The following is a 24,949-nucleotide window of genomic DNA, read 5'->3' as shown; positions in this document are numbered from 1 at the left end:
CCTGGCTGGCCAGGAAAGGAGGGGCGAGCGAGCGCCCCCCCCCCCTCCTGAGCCGTACCAGGCCACGTGCCCTCAACATGGGGGGTGCCTTGGGGAAGGGGGGACCACGCGGCCCCCCCACCCCAAAGCACCTTGTCCCCATGTTGATGAGGACAAGGGTTTTTTTTGTACTTTATTTTACAGGTGAATGGGTAGGGGTACATTGTACCCCATACTCATTCACATAGGGTGGGGGGCCGGTAACCGGGGCCCCCTTATTAAAGGGGGCACCCGGATTCCGATAAGCCCTAGCCTGCAGACCCCGACAACCAACGGCCAGGGTTGTCGGGATCTGCGGGCTAGGGCTTATCGGAATCCGGGTGCCCCCTTTAATAAGGGGGCCCCGGATACCGGCCCCCCACCCTATGTGAATGAGTATGGGGTACAATGTACCCCTACCCATTCACCTGTAAAATAAAGTACAAAAAAAACACAACACACAAGATAAAATAGTTTATTGCACAGCTCCGGGGGTCTTCCGTCTTCGGGGGTCTTCTCGCCGGACTCCTCCGCTATCTTCTTGTAGCTCTTTTACTAGCGGAGGAGTCCGGCTTTCTTCCTCGCCGCCGCCCTCTTCTTCCGACTTCGGGGGTCTTGTCCCCCCTCTTCGGTTCTTCTGCCGGGCCACCGCTCCTTCTTATAGCTCTTTTACAGGCGGTGGCCTGGTCTTCTGTCGCCGCTGTCACTGCCGCCGCCTTCTGTTCTGTTCTGTTCTTTTCTTCTTCTTCTTCTTCTTCAGATGTTGCCTCGTCGAGTCCCCTGCTCACAATGGCTCTGACCGGGCACGCGGCGACTTATATAGGGACATCACCGGATGATGTCCCTGCCCATTATGGTGTAACAGTCCCAGAGGATGCTGGGACTGTGACATCATAATAGGCGGGGACATCATCCAGCGATGTCCCTATATAAGTTGTCGCGTGCCCGGTCAGAGCCATTGTGAGCGGAGGACTCAATGAGGCAGCATCTGAAGAAGAAGAAGAAGAAAAGAACAGAACAGAAGGCGGCGGCGGCGGCGGCGGTGACAGCGGCGACAGAAGACCGGGCCCCCGCATGTAAAAGAGCTATAAGAAGGCGCGGTGGCCCGGCAGAAGAACCGAAGAGGGGGGACAAGACCCCCGAAGTCGGAAGAAGAGGGCGGCGGCGAGGAAGAAAGCCGGACTCCTCCGCTAGTAAAAGAGCTACAAGAAGATAGCGGAGGAGTCCGGCGAGAAGACCCCCGAAGACGGAAGACCCCCGGAGCTGTGCAATAAACTATTTTATCTTGTGTGTTGTGTTTTTTTTTACTTTATTTTACAGGTGAAAGGGTAGGGGTACATTGTACCCCATACTCATTCACATAGGGTGGGGGGCCGGTATCCGGGGGCCCCCTTATTAAAGGGGGCTCCCGGATTCCGATAAGCCCTCGCCCGCAGACCCCGACAACCAACGGCCAGGGTTGTCGGGAAGAGGCCCTTGTCCTCATCAACATGGGGACAAGGTGCTTTGGGGTGGGGGGGCCGCGTGGCCCCCCCTTCCCCAAGGCACCCCCATGTTGAGGGCACGCGGCCTGGTACGGCTCAGGAGGGGGCGCTCGCTCGCCCCTCCTTTCCTGGCCGGCCGGGTAGCGTGCTTGGACAAGGGTCTGTTGTGGACTTGGGGGGGACCCTCACGCCAATTTTTTTCTGCGTTGGGGTTCCCCTTTAAGTCCATACCAGGTAGCGGGGCCAGCGGCATCTCCCTCGCGGGCCCCGCCTACCTGGAGACACACTCGAAATGAGTGGACTTTCCTCCGCGTGCGTGGACGAGTCCGTTCAGTAGGGCGGATAGTACGGCGGACTTAGTACGCTGTATTAGTCCGCTGAAAAAGTGCCGTGTGTGGGCAAGTAGCCCGTTCGGAAAGTCCGATGGACAGTCTGGCAGGAAGTCCGCCAGACTAAGTACGTCGGATAGACGGCCCTAAGTACGTCAGACAGACGGCTACGTGTGTACGCGGCTTTAGACATCATTGACCTGATATAGACACATGACCATATTAAACAATATAATTTAAAACCATCCAGATCTCAGTCCAAGGAACTTCTCAAATTGACTATGGCACGTAATGATTTCCTCAATGCAGCCCTCCTCAGAATGGAAAATTTTGATTACACTGTAAAAAAAACACACACAAGAAGGCGCAAGCACCTAGTGCATTACCACCATAACCACTTATCATAAACACAACAAAATCATACTCACAAAAGCAGATAAAATCAGGCAGATCAAAAACACAGCTCCAACAGGTGGGATGGGTTTCTGCTTCCATTGCCACATGGTGGAGAAGTTGGCCCCCTTCTGATTGCTAACATCTGGGTTCAGATCTAACCCAAGGTCATCCCTTGGCTGCTCTTTAACCTGTTGCATTTACCCTTTCGACCCCCAATCCCAAACTGCAAGTGCGATCTAAGGCACTGACACCTCTGACTAGGACATTTGGAGTGTGAGTTAAGGACTTTATTTACTGTGCTGCTCGCTGCTCTCTTTGCTTGAGGCTCTGACATGAGAAAGCACAACCCCGCTTATTCCAAGATGCTAAACTCAACACAAAAACACAGGGCAGAACAAGGCAAGTTACCAATGGGGAACAGGAACGGGATGCAGGAAGACCATGGGCAATAAAAATAACTAGTCCTCTGCCTTCTGCTTGCTTTTTTATGGGCACAGCTTCCAGAGATCAGTTCTCCTTTAACAATACGCAAATTAACATTAGACATGTGGTTACTGTATATCTTTTTTCTCAAAATTGACGCTGTTTCATTATTTATACTTCATTATATGTCAGCGTCTATTTGCATTTGCATTGACTGTTGAAATTGCATGTATGCACAGCAAGGCCGCTTACTTCTGACTTTTAAGTAGCGAAGTAGGACTAAAATAACACCTCCTTATCCAATAATGATCTGTTCCTTAAACCAGCTCTGGCCTGGGAAAAAGTCTTCTATGTGAAGTGAATCTCTTTGAGTTTAGTATCCAAATTGGATAACAAAAACTGAAGATGGCAGACCGCAGAGATTCTTTCCTATCTCAGTTGCCTGCATGGACATAAACCTTGTTCAACAGAAGACAAAGCCCAAGATGATGCTAAGTGAGATCATCTATAATTTTGTATGCAATGCCCAGGACCAGTATAGCAGGAAAATCATCCCTAAAACTCAAATATGTATAGTTTTAATACTGATTGTTATGTTATTGCATTTCTCTGGAAAAGGTACACATTTAACATTTATCTTTAGATTATTGTTACCTTTAAAAAGTTTTACCAAAACTTTAGTCAGGTGTAAAATGCATTCACAAAAAGCTGTTTGCATAAACTCGCAGCAGCCCCTGAGTCCTGTGGATGCTGAACTGTTCTGATGGGCAAAGCTTCCATGCACCATGATATTGTTAAAACATGCCTGTCCCCACCCCCCCCCCCCCCCCCACACATCCATATTAGCTGACTAGCAGAGCAAAATTAAAACGTTATTGTCTACTAAAACTAACTATATTTATCCTTTGGCTTACAGTCCTATTTTAAATTATAAATGAAAAAAAAAAGCACGTAGGCAGATATTCTCTTTGACAAATTGATATAAAACTACAAGATGCTCCTATATGGACTTTTTATATTTAAATAGTGCATAATAGTTTTTATTTAAAGAATACACATAGCCAAACTGTTTTTGGATAATATAGGGAAGGGTTAGAAAACATGTCAGTTAATGTTTTGCTATCCATCATTGGTGAAATTTGAGGAAGGGTCAGAACCCATGTTGGGTTTTTACTGCTATTCAGTGCTGTGTTAGAGATTTCCCCTTATTCCCTCACTTGGGGACAATGGTTTCACCAAACAGAAAATAAGGATAAATCTTCAATGGTAACAAAGAAATAATTAAAAACTGTTTTAATAGAGCAGAGGAAGGCTACAACCCCTACAGTCAATGCTGAAAAATGTCCCTAATTTCAAAGTAGGTAAAACCATTGTCTAATGGAGCCCTGAATAGCAGTAAAATCTGACACTGGTTTTAACCCTTCCTCACTTTATTTAAAACTGAAAAAAAGTTGTCCTACATGTAAATGAATAACCAAATACAGATTTAAGGAAGACCAAACAATAAACCACTTTTTGATTATGAGATTATGAGCCACCTTAGACAGACATGCTGCTTCTTATGAGCAAAGAGCAAATATTTTTATTCTCTGATGAAGAGTTAGTTCTGTCAACCCCTGAGTGGTGTTGGATGTTATTTCCCATGTCATTTTGTTGAAGGATTGAAGTCTAACTCCAGGAATTTGTCCAGTTTGTAAAATCTGTTGCATTTCTATGGGTTAGGTCTATAAGGTGCATACTACCTTTTTGAGTTATCGCTTTCATTAACAGTTGACATTTTTTCGCAGCGCCAGGAGTACAGCTATTACTATACTTCGGCACTCCGCACTCCGCACACTACAGTGCTTGAACTTTTGGTCTAAGCTCAAGCAGCAACAGAGTCGCATGCAGCTGCTGTACCCCCCACCCTCTTATGCCTACCCAATAACAGAGCCCTTTGTATTATGTGAAGCCATTCACAAAATACAAAGCCTCCAGAGAATGGACAGCAGAGTGAAGGGGTCGGTAGAGATGCTGTGTGTGGAAAGACATTGTCTATTCTGTTAGAATGGCCAGAGTATAGTGATAGCTGCACCCCTAGCGCTCAGTGAAACTTTAGTTATAAATAACAGAGATTAGTATTTGAGGAGTCTTGCACCTCATTGACCTTAAACCATAGTAATCCAGCAAAATGTCTGAATTCCTGGAGTTCAGCTTTAATCATTTAATAAGATGACATGGGATTAAACATTCAATGCATCTTATTAAATGATTAATAATATGACATGGGATTAAACATTCAATGCATCTCAGGGGTTGAGATAACTCCCTCTTCATGGAATTTAAAGGTTTTAAAGAAATTTTACTTTGGACTCTAAAAACGAGTGCTAATGTACTGTCAATACTTTATTTAGCTTAGATTTGTGCTGTCTGTGTCCTTAAGGGCGTGATTCTTCTCATTTCCAGTGTGGCCATAGGAATCTCCTGAGCAGGACCCCAGAGAACAATAATAATCTTTTCTCAGTCTACTAAGAAAGTGCTTTTATTTGTCTTCTGTATCCTCATTAGAAATATACCCCTCACTTTCTTTCCTGGTGACCAAATGAGTAATAAAGGGAAATCTCAGTGTGAACATAAACAATGATATAAATCAAAAAAAAAAAATTTGGTAGAAGTTGATTTGTAAGTGATAATATGTCAAACTCCTAGTGATCACTTATGCCGCATACACATGATCAAAGAAGCGGGTGGAAAAGTCCGGCGGACTGAAGTCCGCCGGACAATCCCCCCGTGTGTAGCCTCCGGCATACTTTTTTGACCTGAAAGTACTGCCGAACTTAGAAAGTAGTTTTGCACTCCAATCTTCCCGCTGGACTCGCATTTCGGCGGACAATCCAGCCGTGTGTATACCAGTCCGCCGTACTTTTAAAATGAGCGGACTTTTCCCGCCCGGAGAAAAGTCCGCTCATTTTGAGCGGGTCTCCAGGTAGACGGGGCCCTCGAAGGAGACATCGCAGGCCCCGCCACCTGGTATGGACTTAAAGGGGAACCCCAACGCCGAAAAAAATCGGCGTGGGGGTCCCCCCAGGTCCACATCAGACCCTTGTCCGAGCACGCTACCCGGCCGGCCAGGAAAGGGGGGGACGAGCGAGCGCCCCCCCTCCTGAGCCGTACCAGGCCACGTGCCCTCAACATGGGGGGTGCCTTGGGGAAGGGGGGCCACACGCCCCCCACCCCAAAGCACCTTGTCTCCATGTTGATGAGGACAAGGGCCTCTTACCGACAACCCTGGCCGTTGGTTGTCGGGGTCTGCGGGCGGGGGGCTTATCGGAATCCGGGAGTCCCCTTTAATAAAGGGGTCCCCGGATACCGGCCCCCCTATGTGAATGAGTATGGGGTACAATGTACCCCTACCCATTCACCTGTAAAATAAAGTACAAAAAAAACACAACACACAAGATAAAATAGTTTATTGCACAGCTCCGGGGGTCTTCTCGCGGGACTCCTCCGCTATCTTCTTCTAGCTCTTTTGCTAGCGGAGGAGCCCAGCTTTCTTCCTCGCCATGGCCTCTTCTTCCGACCCTGGCGCGCCCCTGGCATTGCGGCCGGAGAGAGCGTCGAGTCAACATCTCCAGGAAAAGAAGAAGAAGAAGAACAAGAATGGAAGGCGGCGGCGGCGGCGACAGAAGACCGGGCCACCGCCTGTAAAAGAGCTAGAAGAAGGCGCGGTGGCCCGGCAGAAGAACCGTAGAGGGGGACAAGACCCCCGAAATCGGAAGAAGAGGCCGCGAGGAGGAAGAAAGCCGGGCTTCTCCGCTAGCAAAAGAGCTAGAAGAAGATAGCGGAGGAGTCCAGCGAGAAGACCCCCGAAGACGGAAGACCCCCGGAGCTGGGCAATAAACTATTTTATCTTGTGTGTTGTGGTTTTTTTGTACTTTATTTTACAGGTGAATGGGTAGGGGTACATTGTACCCCATACTCATTCACATAGGGTGGGGGGCCGGATTCCGATAAGCCCCCGGCCCGCAGACCCCGAAAACCAATGGCCAGGGTTGTCGGGAAGAGGCACTTGTCCTCATCAACATGGGGACAAGGTGCTTTGGGGTGGGGGGGCCGCGCGGCCCCCCCTTCCCCAAGGCACACCCCATGTTGAGGGCACGTGGCCTGGTACGGCTCAGGAGGGGGGGGAGCTCGCTTGTCCCCCCCTTTCCTGGCCGGCCAGGTAACGTGCTCGGACAAGGGTCTGATGTGGACCTGGGGGGACCCCCACGCCGATTTTTTTTCGGCGTTGGGGTTCCCCTTTAAGTCCATACCAGGTGGCGGGGCCTGCGCCGTCTCCTTCACGGGCCCCGCCTACCTCGAGATGCGCTCGAAATGAGCGGGCTTTCCTCCTCCGCATGTGTGGGCGAGTCCGTTCATTTCAAAAGTAGGGCGGATAGTACGGCGGACTTAGTACGCCGTATTAGTCCGCTGAAAAAGTGCCGTGTGTGGGCAAGTAGCTCGTTCAGAAAGTCCGACGGACAGTCTGGCGGGAAGTCCGCCAGACTAAGTCCGTCGGATAGTCCGCTACGCGTGTACGCGGCATAACAGTACCCTCTCATATTAAGTTAATACTCTTGTAGAGGACCCCATGTCTTTACTGCATGTCAGCACAGCAACAGAATATAAATATTGACACACATAAAACAAGAGCCTGGCATCTAAGCACTTACAGCTTATTTAATTTGCATGACCTTTCCTTATAACACTGAAACTAATTGTTTTCTATTCTCTCCATTTTAGTCTTCTGGAGCAGATGCCCTGGAATTAAACCTTTCTTGTCCCCATGGAATGGGGGAAAGAGGCATGGGACTTGCTTGTGGACAGGTGAGAATGTTTCTTCAGCTTGCTAAGAAATTTACTCAGAGAAAGGATTGATGATTGGTTAGAAATGAAACAACATTGTATTTGTTCAGGTAATGTGTGCAAAATATTAGGTCCATGTCAGGGGTATGGTCATATGATTTACTTGGAGAAAGGATTGATGATTGGTTAGAAATGAAACAACATTGAATTTGTTCAGGTAATGTGTGCAAAACATTAGGTCCATGTCAGGGGTATGGTCATATGATTGTACAGTGGAAAGATGTATGTTCTACCATATGTACTATATGTGATACCTTACAAATACACTTTGTATAGCAGCTTGCACTTGTGGAAAAAAAAAACTAAGAGCCTTAAGGCGTCAGGTTTAGAGGCACGTCAGCTGCAGTCATAAAGCATGCTTTTAAGTGCTTTTAAGGAAAAATTTACATTTTTATAGATGCTTTTATTATGTGCTGATGGTGGTATGGTCATGGATGTGGCAAATATTTTCCGTACACATACACTGCACCCTAATTGACTTGCATAGAGGAATAAAAATAGACCAAATGCAGCAAATACAAACATTGTATTTACTAAAAATCAAACAATCCATGGCAAAGCAACAACAGACATAAGCTGACATTGCTGTATACCTGCCAATACAAATTCAAGAACAGTACTGCTGACTCTTCAAAAACATTTTATAAAATTCCCCCCATTAACCTATGGTGATCAATGCAAATACGATAATTTATAACATCTATGTAATTAGGGAGAGCCCCTCTGGGAACCATTTGAACAACACTGCCAAGACGCCAACCCACTTTTACATGCATTGTCTGTTTCTTACTCCCTGATAATTACACTGCCTAGGGGCCATGTCCCCACCCAATGGGAGTTGGGCAGGACATTTATGAGGTAAGAAAGGGACCACATCCTCTTCTTTGCTTACCACTCTTTTATTTATATATATATATATATATATATATATATATATATATATATATATATATAAGACACCAAGAAGATGGCTACAAATTACTGACATGCTGGTACAGGACACCCACCCTCCTACACAGGTGGGATTGCCAACAGGTTGATGGCACCCTTTTGTATGTTTTTTTGGTTGTGTCCCATGTTGCATCCCTTCTGGGAGTGACTGATCCATAAATGTACAGGCTTTTTGATAAATTATCATCCAGAGCTGTTTCTGCTACTTATTATTTCACTCTACAAATGCAGATATAAGAGAACCTTCCTGATTCACTTGCTCAATGTGGCCAAGGTCTGCATTCCACAAAAATGCAGACATACTGATCCGCCTACTATAGGCCAGTGGTTCACAGTGATAAATGAAATTAATGACATGACCCCTCATACTCTTGGACCCCTCATTTATCATATCTTTTTATTATAAGTATGTCTTTTCGAGCACGGTGGACTCTGATATCTCTTTGGTTTATGGGAGGATTTTACGGGGGCAAAAGGTTATGTTTTTTTGTACACAAGTATCATTGTATTCCTGTTGATACATTACTGCTAAAGTATTCCCTTGATGTAACTTAAAATGTTCACCAGTAAAAGATGTTAAAAGCTGAACTCCAGCTTTCACTTAACATGAAATACTTTGTTTAGACTAAGCTAGTTCAAGCAAACTATTTCCTTCACTATTTCCTTTAATCTGCCATGTCTGTTGCACTGTATAAACTGTAGGTAACAGCATCTGCATACGGTATATAGCGTGGTGTTCTAGCAGGGGTGCAGGGACATCCTGTGCCATTCTCAGAACAAAATCAGGTTGGGCTGAGGGATGTCATCTTCTTCTCTCCACCTCTGTCAGATTCTCAGAATAAAATTGAGTTGGGCTGAGCGCTGATCAGCCATTCACACCACTGCTTGTATTTTTGAATACAGGATGCTTGAGAATCAGAATAAAATTAAAACCGCTGCTAAAGTTACATAAAGCTTATGTAGAGCTTATAACAGTGGCATTTACTAGTGAAGGAAATCATTTTTTGGAGCAGCTTGGTCCAAATGAACTATTTAAAGTTAAATGAAAGCTGGAGTTTGGCTATAAGCAAAAATTACCAGGGCTTTGAATGCAGAATTACATGTACGTGCCGGTGCAAATCAGGATAGAATCAAATGTCACTAGGCTATTTTCTATCCAGGCCAAATCTTATTAATTAATAACAATTAATACAATAGAGTAACTCAGGAAAACATGCATTATGGCCACTAAATTGAGCTGATGATTATAGGAAATAAATGTATGTTTACAATGATTTTCAACTCCATCCTCATGCCCATAATGCAGTTTGCTGAAAACCTAACTTTGTCATGATTGTGGCACCAAGAAAACAACACGCTGGCAAGGTTGATTTTTCAATTAGTGATCAAATCCTGTTTGTAAATTCATATCTTGTGTTCGCTATGCTGCTCACTGAGTGCAACTAAAGACGATAGCTCAGTGTAGCCTTAACAGGATTCTGCATCCTATGCAAAATGCATAGCAAAACATATTTCTATTCTAATAGCTCTTAATTATCTCAGTTTATTAGCTTTACTGTTCGAAAATATGTCAAAATCAAACTCTCTAGGCTTGCACTTTTTAAATATTTAACATTTACGAATGAAAGTAGCAAAACAGTATTTATTTCTTATTCAGTACTGCAATTTGACTGTTTTTGATGGCATATGGTATTATAGAAAATAGTTTTTAAACCAACAAAGAAGAATTAGCTAAATTTGAAGTATTTTTTATTTATTTTTTATTTGAGCTAGTCATTGATTTCAGATCTCTTAGGCAAAATATTGTACCAAATGCGTGAGGTCACTGTGATTCTGTGCTAAATTGTGCTTTGAGCAAATAGTGTTTTGAATTCTCTAAAGCAGGATTCCTTTGGCTGTGTTAAGAATTTTAAGCATATAATACTTTTTATACATATTTAATTAGCACAGAAATATTAGTAAGGGTTCTGGCATATGTACTATGCATAAATGACATGGATAAACTACACAGTGGACCCTCTGTGTTATCTACAAGTTGGAGAGGGGGCAATCCCTTAAAAGGTCAGATGCAAGCTTAGGTCAGTATTCTGAGAAAAAGGAATAGAGGAGCATAGGAAACACAGATTAGAACATACAAACCTAGAGCTAGGAAATAAACAGATTCCCCATGCTATGGGTGTTGGAATGAGTATAAATGATTAGTATGGTTGAATAAAATACTGGCCAGGGATTGGCCATGTAGGTGCTATGTCAACAAACAGGTAAAATTTGGTGACACCTATACTTAATACTCCTGTAACAAAGAAGGCTGTAGCAAACTAGAAAAGACTACATAGTAGAACCACATGTAGAAGGACAGATTTTCTGTGTGAGTATGAAAATCCAATCCAGGCCCATTTTCTGAATACTTTCCCTAGAGAAGATATCACATTTTACAAAGAAAACATATAAAAACAAACAGTTTCCAAACCAATTTTACATTCCTCAATTTCAAAACCCCACCTCCAGCCTGGACACCCCCCCCTCCCCCCAAGGGGAAAATGAAAATAGCTCCAGCTGCTATACTCCCCTCCTTAATCCACCATGCATATTCATTTTTTAAAGGGAACTTCAAGGGGGACTGGAAAGGGGAGGGTCAACATCTCCCTGTTGAAGCCTAACTATAAAAAATGCATTTATTTATTTAAGAAGTAGTCTGAAGTAAAATCTTTTACTCAGAAAAGAATAAATTGGTGGGCAAATCACATGCTCATGGCAAGCAAATTTACTCAGAGGAGTTATTTAGTAAAGCCCCACTTCAACCATTTTTTTTTACAGTTTTGGGTAGCATCATTTTTGGCTTTGGCTTTCTGCCATTTTTTTTTTCTTGTTACCACATTGGTGAGATTTTCAATCACTTGTAATTATGTGACCTTAACATTAAAACAGGCAATGCAGATGTCACTGGGACAGGAAGACAAACATAACAATGAAAATATCATAGGACAAATCATTACCTTAGTACAAATTTGTACGTGTTTTCATCTGTCTTAGTTGAAGAGATTTCCCATCACTTCTTGTTCTGAAGACAGCGAGTATTCCCAACAGAGATGCCGACATTAATAATAAAAACCGAACAAACCGACAAACCCTTTGCCCCCACTAATAAAAACAAAACTACAGTTGGGCTTTAACTATGTAAGAAAGATGACCTGCACTCTGGTTACTGCCTCATTATAGTTGTGTTTTAGGAATGATACACTAAAATGCTTATACAACTTTGATAATGCCTATGGCCATCATTGTTTATCAGAAACAACATTTAATAGTATGTGTTATATTTAAAAAACTCTACCCTAGTGCTAGTGTCAGCTCTAGCCTAGGAAAAGAAAATGAAAACGTGAAACAGTCCACCTAATTATATTAATATGAACAAAGGTAGGAAAAAATCTAAAAAGGTACATAATATTTAGTAATATATAGTAAATAAAATACATAAAAAATTAAATATATGTTGCCTAAATATATTTGCATTTACACTTTAATGCTTGTAATACTTTGAAATAAAACACAGGGGAATTCTTTTTTTAAACTTAAAATTAAAAAATGCTTATTTGGATTAGTTCTATGATCTCTTCCTCCTTTGTAATGTGTTATCTTTAAATACCTTCTAATATATATATATATACTAGTACTTTAAATTAAATTAAGCACAACAGACTTCCCCTGGCAGTCTCCATCCTCTTCATACCATATCATAAAGTCTGTAACCTTATATTGCCAGGCAACATGGAGCCGGTGGCCTACTCATCCTCTCGGAGCTGGAGAGTCACGTGACACTTGCCATGTGTAGTCTTTTCTCCATATGCCCTAATCAAGTAGATTTAAACCTGTAAAATTGCAGAAAGATAGCTTCTCCATTAGGGTGCATGGCCTGTCACCTTGAGAAGTGTACTTAAATTGCTGGCAAAATGACAGCTCTCAGCTGCTTCATACTGTTTGTAAATAAAGTGACTGGAGATTTCATTCATCTACTGTATAATAGACTCTTATCCTAGATGAGTATCTCATATAGATGTTTGAGGGCTCCTCAAATAAGAAAATGGCATGGGGTTCCCCCAATTCATGGCAAGACTTTTAGATCCAGTATGAATTTTAGGGTGGTCCCATGCAAAAAGTAGAGTTGGGGGAAGGGGAATGGTGGAATTTGGGGGGGGGGGGGAGTGGTGGGATAGGGAGACTGTACCTGTGCAAATGATTATATGATTGGGAGATATATATGTGGAAAAGAATTGTGGTGGAATTGGGAAATTTAGAGGTGTGGATGATAAGGAGTGAAGACAGTGATGTAGAGATGCTTGCATCTGGGAGAGTAGAGACCATAGCGACATAAGTTGGGAAGGATGGTATATGTGGAAAATGGTGGCTGGGGACTTAAGTGTGCTATTGGTGGGGATTTGTGGCTTCGGATGGCCCAGGAGTAAAGATGAAAATTTGCCAGAGAGAGGCTATCATTCAAAAGTGTGACTCTGGTCTGTAGAGTCTGATCAAACTTATCTGCTAATCACATTCTCCGTAATTAATCTCAGAGGGGCATATATTTTGCCGTGGCCTGGTCAGGACCCAGGCTAAGGCTGCCATTCACCTCTCCACATAGGACTACATGATGTGTGGCTTAACTACTTGCTTACTGGGCACGTAAACCCCTCTGCTACCCAGACCAACTTTCAGTGCTGATGCACTTTGAATGACCATTGCGCAGTCATACAACACTGTACCCAAATTACATTTTTTATACATTTTTTTTCCCACATATAGAGCTTTCTTTTGGTGGTATTTAATCACAGCTGGGATTTTTATTTTTTGCTAAACAAACAAAAAAAAGATGGAAAATTTTGAAAACAAAATCATGTTTCATAGTTTGTTATGAAATTTTGCAAACAGGTAATTTTCCTCCTTCATTGATATGCGCTGATGAGGTAGCACTGGTGGGCACTGATAGGGTGCACTGATGGGCACTGATAGGCACAGTTAAAGTGGCACTGATATGCACAGATAAGGCAGCACTGATGGGGTCGGATAAGGCGGTACTGATGGGCACAGATAAGGCGGCACTGATAGCCACTGATAAGATGGCACTGATGGGCCCTGATGGGTGGCACTGATAGGTGACACTGATGGGTGGCACTGATGGGCACTGACAGGTACCACTGATAGATGGCACTGATGGGTGGCACTGATAGGTGGCACTGATGTGCAGCGCTGTTGAGGCACTGATTGTGGGCATTGATTTTTCTCCTCATGCTGTCAGTGTAAGGAGAAAAAATAGCCGATTACCAGCTCTGTTGACATCACATGATAAGCTGTCATTGACTGACAGCTGGTCACGTGGCAAGGGGTCGGGATTAATACTCTTATCTGTGATCCATCAAGTCTCATAGACCCACCTGCAGTGGGCACGCAGGCAGCTCGGCAAAGCAGGTCCACGCTGTGTCCGTCATTAAGCTATAGCACAGATCTGAATTAGTTAACATATCTTCTTTCTTGATATTGCTACAGCGTTGTGCTGTGCATGTCAGAAGTACATGGCTGTACCTGCCAACAGCTGGACTTTGTATAGCTGTGATTCAGATGGACTTTATATGGGGGGGGCTAGAAGAGAGGGATGAGGCTGTGGACTAGATGGAGGTGGGTGTAGATAGGGATGCAGTGTCTGAAGGGAGGGAGAGGTTGCCATGGTTTAATGGGTAGAATGAATGAACAGGTAGCAGATGACTCAGGACACAGGTACTATAGTTGTTGGTGGGGAATGGAGCTGGGGACAGCTGCTGTGTAACATAAAAATCTTAAAGAAGGAATTAAAAGAATAAATTGTCTGGTGACAGGGCCAGGAGGTTGTGCTTGGGTTTATTTGATTTTTCAGTTTAAAAAAAAGAGAAAAACAAGCTGGAGGGCAATAATAAAAAGGACAAAATGTGTTACAAGTACAGAACAATCCTCCAGTACAATATATCAAAAAACACGCAAACAAAACAAATGCCCCTAATATTACAGTCAATGACCCTTTGTCTTACCTACTTACTTTCCTTATACTTCCTAACTTCCCTCCCCGCCGCTTTCCCAAAAGTATATCCTAGCCCCCCGCCCACCCTCCCCCCATATTTGTTGGCCCTTCCTCCTCAGTTTATTCCGTTAGTACCTGGATGTAGGTTTCTGTCCTTTTGAAAATTCTCAATTTTTTCCATACTGCCCAATATTTGTTCATTTGGTTATTCTCCATTTTAACCAAATATTCCATGTTATTAATATATTCAATTCTCAACACCCACTCTTTAATGGTGGGTATTTTAACTTGTGTCCGATTTACCGGTATCAAGGCTTTTGCTGCATTTAGCAAAAGAAGTACCAACGTATTCATTTTTTTATTTTTTCCTTTATTATTTTCCATTTGTGAATTACCACTTATATCCTCTACTCCATAGAACAAACATTTCAGCGGGCAGCATGGAATTTTTTCTCCGGTTATTATTTCTATATAGGCTAAAATCTCCTGCCAATAAAGCTTTATTTCTGGACATTCCCACCAAATATGCAGTGCGGTTCCTGGAGATTTACACTCCCTCCAACAGTACTTAGATCTCAATGGATCTATTCTGTGCAATCTAACGGGAGTTAACTGCCATCTCATCATGCACTTATAGTTAACCTCTCTAGACGTTGTGTCGGACACCTGCCTATATACTGACGCCATCATCTGCCTCTCCTCCAGTTTAATACCCAAGTCCGCTTCCCATTTTCCTATTGCTGGTATGCTATAATTGTGTCTCAATTTCCGATAGACATTCATACACTCTTGACATACAGTGTTTTACTTTTTCTTTAGAATTACATAATTTTTCTATGGGTGTTAGAGAGTTCTCATCTCTTATGGGTTTTGGAATTGAACCAACAAAATGTTGAATCTGTACATACTCCCATTCCTTTAAATTTTTCCATCTATACTTCTCCCTTATATCTTGTTTTAACATCAAACTACCACGTGAAATTATATCTTTTAATTGTATATTTTCCATTTGTTTACCTAATTGAGTGCCATTTCCAGGAGTGAAAAAATCTGTGCCCTCTAGTGGAATTAATGGGGAATTGTATACCCATTTATTTCTCCGGTGTAGTGCATCCCATATTTTTAGTGTTATTATCGTGATTTCGTATGCCTTATTCGTGCCCATTCTAAATCTAAATTTTGGCGGGATCCAGAATTTTTTTTTTTTTTTTAGTTGTGTGCCTGTTAGTGACTCTTCCATTTTTACCCACTTTTTTTCCGTGTGAACATTTGCCCATTCCACCATTCTTGCCAACGTGATTGTGCTGTAATATCTATAAATATCTGGCAAAGCCATTCCACCATTTTTTTTTTCCTAGTTAATATATTATAATTTATCCTCAATTTTTTATTTTGCCAAATAAATTTAAAAAAAGTGTTTTTATTATTTTTAAAAAACTGTTTGGAATATTAATTGGAAGCATTTGGAGTTTATAGGTGATTTTAGGTAAGACCACCATTTTTAAAAGATTAATTCTGCCTGTCCAAGAGATTGATCGCGTTCTTATTTTCCCTAACACTGTTTTAATGTCATTTACTAATGAAATAAAAGTGCTTGGGTTTAGTGTTGTTTCGATAGTCTGTTGCATGGAAAAGGAAATGGGGAGAAAAGAGGAGGTCAAGTGCAGTGAGACCTGTGACGTGGGGAAGGTAGATAGGAGGAGAAACATGGTTGAGCAGAGATGAAAAAAGTTGATGCAGAAGAGTTTGACAGAGAACTGATGTTGGCACCAGAATCTGAAAAGGCAGGGAGTATGACACAAATGTGGCCAGATGTGGGGATGGGGATGGAGAGAATGGCAGATCAGAAGATTGACACCTTGCTGTGCAGATTTAGTGTTGGGGTTACTTAGTGGCTGATGAGAGGCCTGACATGAGGCATGAACCAGTATGGGAATTCATGGTTAAAAAATATGATGGTAAAACAAAGGGGCTACTTTTGCTGGTTGTAGTATAGTAGTATAGCTGAGGCAATAGAACAAGGATCTTAAGCTGCAGGCACCTGCGTCCACTCAGCAGGATTCAGTGCTTTTGTTAAGACCATATGCTAACCGTGTGCTCAGTCTGTAGATCCAAAATAATTCTCTTTGGCACAATCTAGTGAATCTGTAACGGCTGCTGGATCTGTTCGATGATCAGTGTTCTTACAAGATCCGGATTCCAGTCATGTGAAAGAAAAAGTGATGTGAAATGCCATGGTCTGGGAAGGCATTTTTGATGTTGAATCTGTGCTTGTCAAATCTCTGGCAGAAAATCTGACTAGTCCCACCGATGTGCTGTAAGTTGAATGGACAGGTGAGCAGGTATATCACAAACTGAGAGGTGCAGTCAAGGTGGGATATGATGGGCTATGTGATTGGTGTGCTGGTTGAGTAGAATTATTTATTGGTATCATCACATTTTTGCAGGAGAGGAATGTCAAGTTGTTACATCTGAAACAACTTGCATTGATCACTGTGGAGGAGTCTTGCTGCATGGATGGAAGTCTACTGGAAGCCTGGTGGTTTCTGATGGTTTGCGCTCTTTTAAATGTCATTCTCACTTTTGACGATTAATCAGGTTTGAGAAGTGGATCCAATTGGAGGATGTGCCAGTGTATGGACTGAAGTATGGTTGGTTATGTATTGGGTGATTTTGGAGTGCTCGATGGCTGGAGGCATTGCTTTTGTGGAATGGTATTGGCATGTTAAAAAAAAAACGGCTTGATAAATTGATGAGGCAATTTCTTGTCTTTAAATATGGATTTTAAAATTTGTGATTGTGTGATGAAGGCTGGTTCTGTGGTTCAGTGCATCTGAGTCTTTTGCATTTGTTAAACAAGATGATTCTGAGCCAGGGTCTGTGGCAGCAGCTGTTGAATTTGAGGTAGCTGTTGCTGTCACTGTTTTGAAGAAGGTTGTAGTACTGCCAATGGGGGGGATTTTGGGATAATTGAAAGGTTAGAGGTTGGTAAATGGGAGGCCCCAATCATTCTGATTCAGTTGTTCAATGTAACGGGATACTTTCTGGATCTCCATGCCAGATAAGAGTGATTTAATCAATATATCTTTAATATAGGAAAATGTGCTTGCAGTATGAATTCTTGAGATTCCCATGTAAAGGTGGGTGTAACTTGGGGCAAATAACTGTTCCTCTCACCTGAAGATAGAAGGTTTCTAGGTTGATGAAATAGTTGTGCATGAGCATGAACTTGATAGCAGCCAGAAGGAGTATCGATTGTGGTCTCGGAATGAGTGGGTTTAAAAATAGGTGTCCACATATGGTTATGTCCATATATGGTCAATTACATGATTTAGGAGACCCCATCCCTTTGTTTATATCAACTGTCAACAAACAGACCTGTCATTCAGTGGGATTGAAGTTAGAGGACCAGATGTGTGTGTATGGAACTACATTGCTGGATGACGTGATTGACAGTGGATGTACATTGTAAGACTTTTTTTATTTTTGGACTGTAAAAAACAGTCTCTCTTTATTTATTGTATACCCTACCCCACAAAGGGTAAAAGTATTATGTAACACTTATTCACATAGGGGGGTGCCACATAGACATAGACTTGCAATGGAGGTGCAGTGAAATGGGGATTTTGGATGCAAAGAGAAGTTTTGACTGTGAATATCACATAGATTGGGGGTACAGAGATGTTATGCCATGGAGGTTCAGACTGTAAAATGCAGCAGAGGCTGAGGGTGCAGCAGAGGGTGAGCCTGTGGATGCAGTGGGTGACACATAGACTGGGGATGCAGAAATGGCACACAGAGGAAGTGCAAATGCAGAAGTAGAGGATATGGAAGCAATGGGGATGCAACACAGGCTGTATATAGAATGCAGCTGTGAAAAAGGAAAGGCTGTGGGTACAGTCAGAACTATTGGCACAGTAGAGGAGCAGTGGAGTCTGTGGGTGCAATGGCAGTGCAACAGGGACTGTTCATGCAGCAGAGACTTGGGTTGTAATGCTAAGATTTATACTGCCTTTGGCTAAGGCTGAAAATGTTGAGGTATATACTGGTTTTAGTAGCTCAGAGGAGCATATTTACCCAAAAGGTAGCAGATTATCCCAATCCAGTTTAAATGTATGATCTGGCATACCAATGCATAATGTGATGTGGCTGCAGCACTTCAGATAAAAGTGCCTGTGGCCATGGGACAGTGAGGCCCCACTGTAGAGGGTAAGCAACAGTGACATAAGCATCTTTAGCAGCCCACAGAGAGACTAAGAAGGTTTCAACTAAGAATTCAAAATTAGAATACTTTTTTTCATCAAAAAACACCAGAAAATGAAGGAGTTGATGCATTATGTAAGCTTTATTATTAGAATGTACCATTACAGTATAATATTTCACAAGAAGAATATACTTTATGAACTCCATTAACAATATGTAAACACTTTTAATAGGCCGCATTTTCACATTGAAAGACCATCCAGGTTTATAATCTAAAACTAGAATGTATTTAACAGATAAAAGGAGAAAAGAGTACTAACTGAACACACACTATGTACTGTATTTGCTGGCGTATAAGACTACCTTTTACACTTAAAAAAAATGCCCAAAAATCGGGGGTCGTCTTATACACCGGGTATACAGGTATACAATGCTGCCCGATGGATGTCAGCCCCCAAATGTCTGCTAATACTGTATGTGGCTGCAGCTACAAACAGTATACGCCGTTGAGCCAATCCCAGCGAGCGATGTATTCTATTAAGAGAGAGAGAGAGACAAGGGCTGACGATGCTACAGCCTCTGCCAATCCAAGCAGGAGTTGTATTCATTAAAATAATACACCGCTCACCATACTTCCCTGGGTAAATCCATTCACTGATCTCCTACTACTATACATCCTGCTGTTTGCCTTTGAGGTCCCAGGCACCCAAGAGGGACAGGTAAATCTGGGACATATGACAGGGGGGGTTATTAAATGCATTTTGGTAGACAATTCCCATAGAATGTAACCCAAAAGTGGTATAGGTTTGGTTAGTGAAAAATTCTACTTTCCAGTGTTGTGGCATTCAATAGATCTGTTTGTGCTATTATTGTTTGATTTACTTTATGACATAACACAGCAAGGCGGATGAGTAGTTGGCATTCTTGCTTTGTATTTTTTAATCGTTCTAATGTTTTTTTTAAATGGTGTTGCCTCAGAAGGGGGGTAGTCTTATACCACGAGTATTGTCCAAAACCTATGTTTTCACTTGAAAAATAGGGGGTCGTCTTATACGCCCAGTCGTCTTATACGCCGGCAAATACGGTAATCATTTTTAGTAGACTGCAGTTTCACAGGGTAACACCAGACAGATTTATAAATGGAAAATCTAAATGAGAGTGTATTGTTTAACCGAAAAAAGGCAGAATATTGTATTGATTTCATGCGCATTTTGCAAGAAGCTTTTACTGGGTAATAGTTAAACAAGGTGACACCGGGCAGGTTTACATTCAATTAATCAAAATGAAAATTACTATTTCACACAAAAATAGCAGATATATTGTACTGACTCCATACACACAGTATGTAATCATTTTTCACCAAAAAATCTAAAAATTAAGTACTAAGTTCTTGCACACTATATAAGCAGCCTACAGTATGGCAGTACAGTATGGCAGTAGGCAGGTTTATACTCAAGACATCCAAATTAGATTAGATTATATTATGTCACAGAAAAAAATTGACCGACTTCGTGCAAGTTATGTATGCAATTTTCACTAGGCCAGAGAGGCCAGAGTTTCACAGGTTGGCACTGGGAAGTTTATATTCAAGAAATCAGAAATAGAGTATATTATTTAACAGAAAAAAAAATCAAAACTATTGTACCAATTATCCCCGACACAGTATACTACCCAAGGAGGTAGGTAGTATATAGGGCCAAAATTGCAGAGAGCACAAACCCTTGGAAACTGAATTTATGTAACACCGCCTGCAGGTAGCCCCAATGAACCCTGTTAAATGTTTTTCATTCATAAAATCCCAGAAGATTAAACATGCTATGGGTACCATCTGGTGCCTGCCTGTCTTTGACAAAGTCTACCTGGTCAGAGTTAACAAGGGATGGCATAAATTTGGCAATATTATTTGCAAAGAGTTTGGCATAAATTTTTAGGTCTGTATTCAGAAAAGTGATTGGATGGAAGTTCTGGGGACCATCTTCCCTGGTTTAGGTAATGTCACAATGGTTGCTTGAAGCACCTCTGGTGGAAAAAAAGGCAGAAGATGCAGCATGGTTGAACAATTTGGATGGCTGAGGCGCTAAAATATCTTGGTAAACCTTATAATAATCAGCCAAAAGGCCTTTCGCTCCAGGCGATTTATTGTTAGCTAGTGTCTTGCTAAGCTTAAGAATTTTGTCTTCGGTGATAGATAAGTTAAGCTGCTCTATAGCATCATGCGATAACAAGGAAAGAGAGACAAAGATTAGGAACCCATTCATAATAGATTCATATATAGTTACATAGTTACATAGTTACATAGTAGATGAGGTTGAAAAAAGACAAAAAGTCCATCAAGTCCAACCTATGTGTGTGATTATATATCAGTATTACCTTGTAAATCCCTGTATGTTGTGGTTGATCAGGTGCTTATCTAATAGCTTTTTGAAACTATTGATGCCCCCCGCTGAGACCACTGCCTGTGGAAGGGAATTCCACATCCTTGCTGCTCTTACAGTAAAGAACCCTCTATGTAGTTTATGGTTAAACCTCTAAACTCCCTTCTGCAAGAAAAGTTTTATACCTATTGTACGGTCACCAGTATGGCATTTGTAAATTAAAATCATATACCCTCTCAAGCGTCTCTTCTCCAGAGAGAATAAGTTCAGTCCTCACAACCTTTCTTCCTCTTAATTAACCACTTGCCGACCGCCGCACGACGATATACGTCGGCAGAATGGCACGGGCAGGCATATGGGCGTATATATAAGTCCCTGCCTTCCCGCAGGTGGGGGGCCCGATCGGGCCCCCCCGGTGCCTGCAGCGTTCGGTATTCGTTCGGGAGCGATCCGGGATGAGGAGGCGGCCATTCATTCATGGCCACCCCCTCGCGATCGCTCCCGACGAATAGAAATGCTCCGTGACATCACTTCCTCTCCTGTAATGTAAACACAGGAGAGGAAGTGATGTAATCTCTCCTCCGTGTCGGTATTTTTCGTTCCGGCACCGAGGAGAGAGGATCGGTGAGTTGCACCAACACACCACACGTACAGTAGAACATGCCAGGCACACTCACACCCCCCCTTTACCCCCCGATCACCCCCCCAATTACCCCGCCCCCCCCCCAGTCACAGTGACACCAATTGCATTTTATTTATTTATTTATTTTTTTATATTTTTTTGCATTGGTGTGATTTGTGACTGTAATAACTGTTAGGGCAGTTAGGGTTAGTCCCCTTTAGTTCTAATGTGCCCCCCTAACCCCCCCAATAAAGGTTTAACCCCGTGATCACCCCCCGTCGCCAGTGTCACTAAGGCTGGGTTCACATTGCAGCGGTTTATGAGAACGAATGTGATTCGCACCGCACTGCAGTGCAAATCACATCCGATCTCTGTGCGATTCGAGTTCAGCCATACAGATAGTATGGCTGAATTCGCGCCACACCCGCCGCAAATTCGCACGGGACCCTTTTTTTGGTCCGCAGCAGAATCGGATCGCATGGGTGTTCACACCATGCGGTCCGAGTTTGCAGATCGCACTGCGATATGCGAACTGATCTGGGGGTGTCATTAACATTTCACTGACACTCCCAGCAGTTCACATAGGGCAGTGTGAACTGCCGCCGGGAGGCATGCGATGCGGGAACCCGCCGCGGATTCGTGGCGTTCCCGCATCGCTCCAGTGTGAACCCAGCCTAATAAGCGATCATTTTTCTGATCGCTGTATTGGTGTCACAGGTGACGCTAGTTAGGCAGGTAGGTATTTAGGTTCGCCGCAACTTTTTATAGCGCCAGGGACCCCCATATACTACCGCATAAAGCCCCCTGATTGCCCCCTAGTTAACCCTTTCACCAGTGATCACCATATAACTGTTACAGGTGACGCTGGTTGGTTAGTTATTTTTTTATAGTTTCAGGGCACCCGCCATTTATTACCTAATAAAGGTTTAACCCCCTGATCACCCGGCGGGTGTCATTTGTGACTGTAATAACTGTTAGGGCAGTTAGGGTTAGCCCCCTTTAGTTGTAAGGTACCCCCCTAACCCCCCAATAAAGGTTTAACCCCGTGATCACCCCCCGTCGCCAGTGTCACTAAGGCTGGGTTCACATTGCAGCGGTTTGAGAACGGATGTGATTCGCATCGCACTGCAGTGCAAATCACATCCGATCTCTGTGCGATTCGAGTTCAGCCATACAGATAGTATGGCTGAATTTGTGTCGCACCCGCCGCACCCGCCGCAAACTCGCACGGGAACCTTTTTTTGGTCCGCAGCAGAATCGGATCGCATGGGTGTTCACACCATGCGATCCGAGTTTGCAGATCGCACTGCGATATGCGAACTGATCTGGGGGTGTCATTAACATTTCACTGACACTCCCAGCAGTTCGCATAGGGCAGTGTGAACTGCCGCCGGGAGGCATGCGATGCGGGAACCCGCCGCGGATTTGTGGCGTTCCTGCATCGCTCCAGTGTGAACCCAGCCTAATAAGCGATCGTTTTTCTGATCGCTGTATTAGTGTCACAGGTGACGCTAGTTAGGCAGGTAGGTATTTAGGTTCGCCGCAGCTTTTTATAGCGCCAGGGACCCCCATATACTACCGCATAAAGCCCCCTGATTGCCCCCTAGTTAACCCTTTCACCAGTGATCACCATATAACGGTTACAGGTGACGCTGGTTGGTTAGTTATTTTTTTATAGTTTCAGGGCACCCGCCATTTATTACCTAGTCTCACTAGTGTACTTTCCAAAATGGGGAAATTTGGGGGGCGTTTGTGCCATCTTGGCATTTTATGGCCTTCAAAACTGTAACGCCCTTAGAAAGCCTGAAGGCGGTGCTTGGTTTTCGGGGCCCCGTACGCGGCTAGGCTCCCAAAAAGTCCCACATATGTGGTATCCCCGTACTCAGGAGAAGCAGCAGAATTTATTTTGGGGTGTCATTTCACATATGCCCATGGCATGTGTGAGCAATATATCATTTAGTGACAACTTTGTGAAAAAAAAATAAAAAAAAATTAAAGTTTGTAATTTTCCCGCAACTTGTGGCAAAATATAAAATATTCCATGGACTCAACATGCCTCTCAGCAAATAGCTTGGGGTGTTTACTTTCTAAAATGGGATCATTTGTGGGGGTTTTGTGCCATCTTGGCATTTTATGGCCTTCAAAACTGTAATAGGTAGTGAGGAGTGAAGTCAAATATTTACGCCCTTAGAAAACCTGAAGGCGGTTCTTGGCTTTCGGGGCCCCGTACGCGGCTAGGCTCCCAAAAAATCCCACACATGTGGTATCCCCGTACTCAGGAGAAGCAGCAGAATTTATTTTGGGGTGTCATTTCACATATGCCCATGGCATGTGTGAGCAATATATCATTTAGTGACAACTTTGAGGCAAAAAAATTAAATATTCAATGGGCTCAACATGCCACTTATCAATTTCCTTAGGGGGTCTACTTTCCAAAATGGGGTCATTTTTACTGCCCTGTCATTTTAGCACCTCAAGAAATGAGATAGGCAGTCGTAAACTAAAAGCTGCGTAAATACCAGAAAACGTACCTTAGTTTGTAGATGTGACAACTTTTGCGCAAACCAATAAATATACAGTTATTGACTTTTTTTTTACCAAAGACATGTGGCTGAATACATTTTGGCCTAAATGTATGACTAAAATTGAGTTTATTGGATTTTTCTAATAACAAAAAGTAGAAAATATCATTTTTTTTCAAAATTTGCGGTCTTTTTCCATTTATATCGCAAAAAATAAAAATCGCAGAGGCAATCAAATACCATCAAAAGAAAGCTCTATTTGTGGGAAGAAAAGGACGCAAATTTTGTTTGGGTACAACATTGCATGACCGCGCAATTACCAGTTAAAGCAGCACAGTGCCAAATTGTAAAAAGACCTCTGGTCATTTACCAGCAAAATGGTCCGGTCTGAAAGTGGTTAATAAGCTCCAGACACTTTACTAGCTTTGTTGCCCTTCTTTGTACTCGCTCCATTTGCAGAACATCCTTCCTAAGGACTGATGGCAAGAACTGGACAGCATACTCTAGGTGCAGCCGGACCAGAGTCTTGAAGAGTGGGAGAATTATCACTTTATCCCTGGAGTTAATCCCTTTTTTAATGCATGCCAATATTCTCTTTGATTTGTTAGCAGCAGCTTGGCATTGCATGCCATTGCTGAGCCTGTAATCTACTACCTTTTCCATCCTAGATTCCCCCAGAGGTTCTCTACCTAGTGTATA

General features: G+C 42.9%; 1 protein-coding gene across 1 annotated transcript in view; it reads left to right on the top strand.

Moving 5' to 3' along the window:
- DPYD (dihydropyrimidine dehydrogenase) overlaps positions 1 to 24,949 on the top strand; it is a 2,051,548-nt gene that overhangs the window by 1,509,994 nt on the left and 516,605 nt on the right. Inside the window, exon 16 of the mRNA XM_077452870.1 lies at positions 7,412 to 7,495. Coding sequence (XP_077308996.1) covers positions 7,412 to 7,495 — 84 coding nt within the window. The remainder of the gene's footprint in view (positions 1 to 7,411; positions 7,496 to 24,949) is intronic.

The sequence above is a fragment of the Lithobates pipiens genome, unplaced genomic scaffold (genome assembly GCF_037356315.1).
Source record: "Lithobates pipiens isolate NorthernLeopardFrog02 unplaced genomic scaffold, aLitPip1_a1.2 Scaffold_23, whole genome shotgun sequence".
Lineage (NCBI taxonomy): Eukaryota > Metazoa > Chordata > Amphibia > Anura > Ranidae > Lithobates > Lithobates pipiens.
This window is presented reverse-complemented; position numbering and strand designations above follow the sequence as displayed.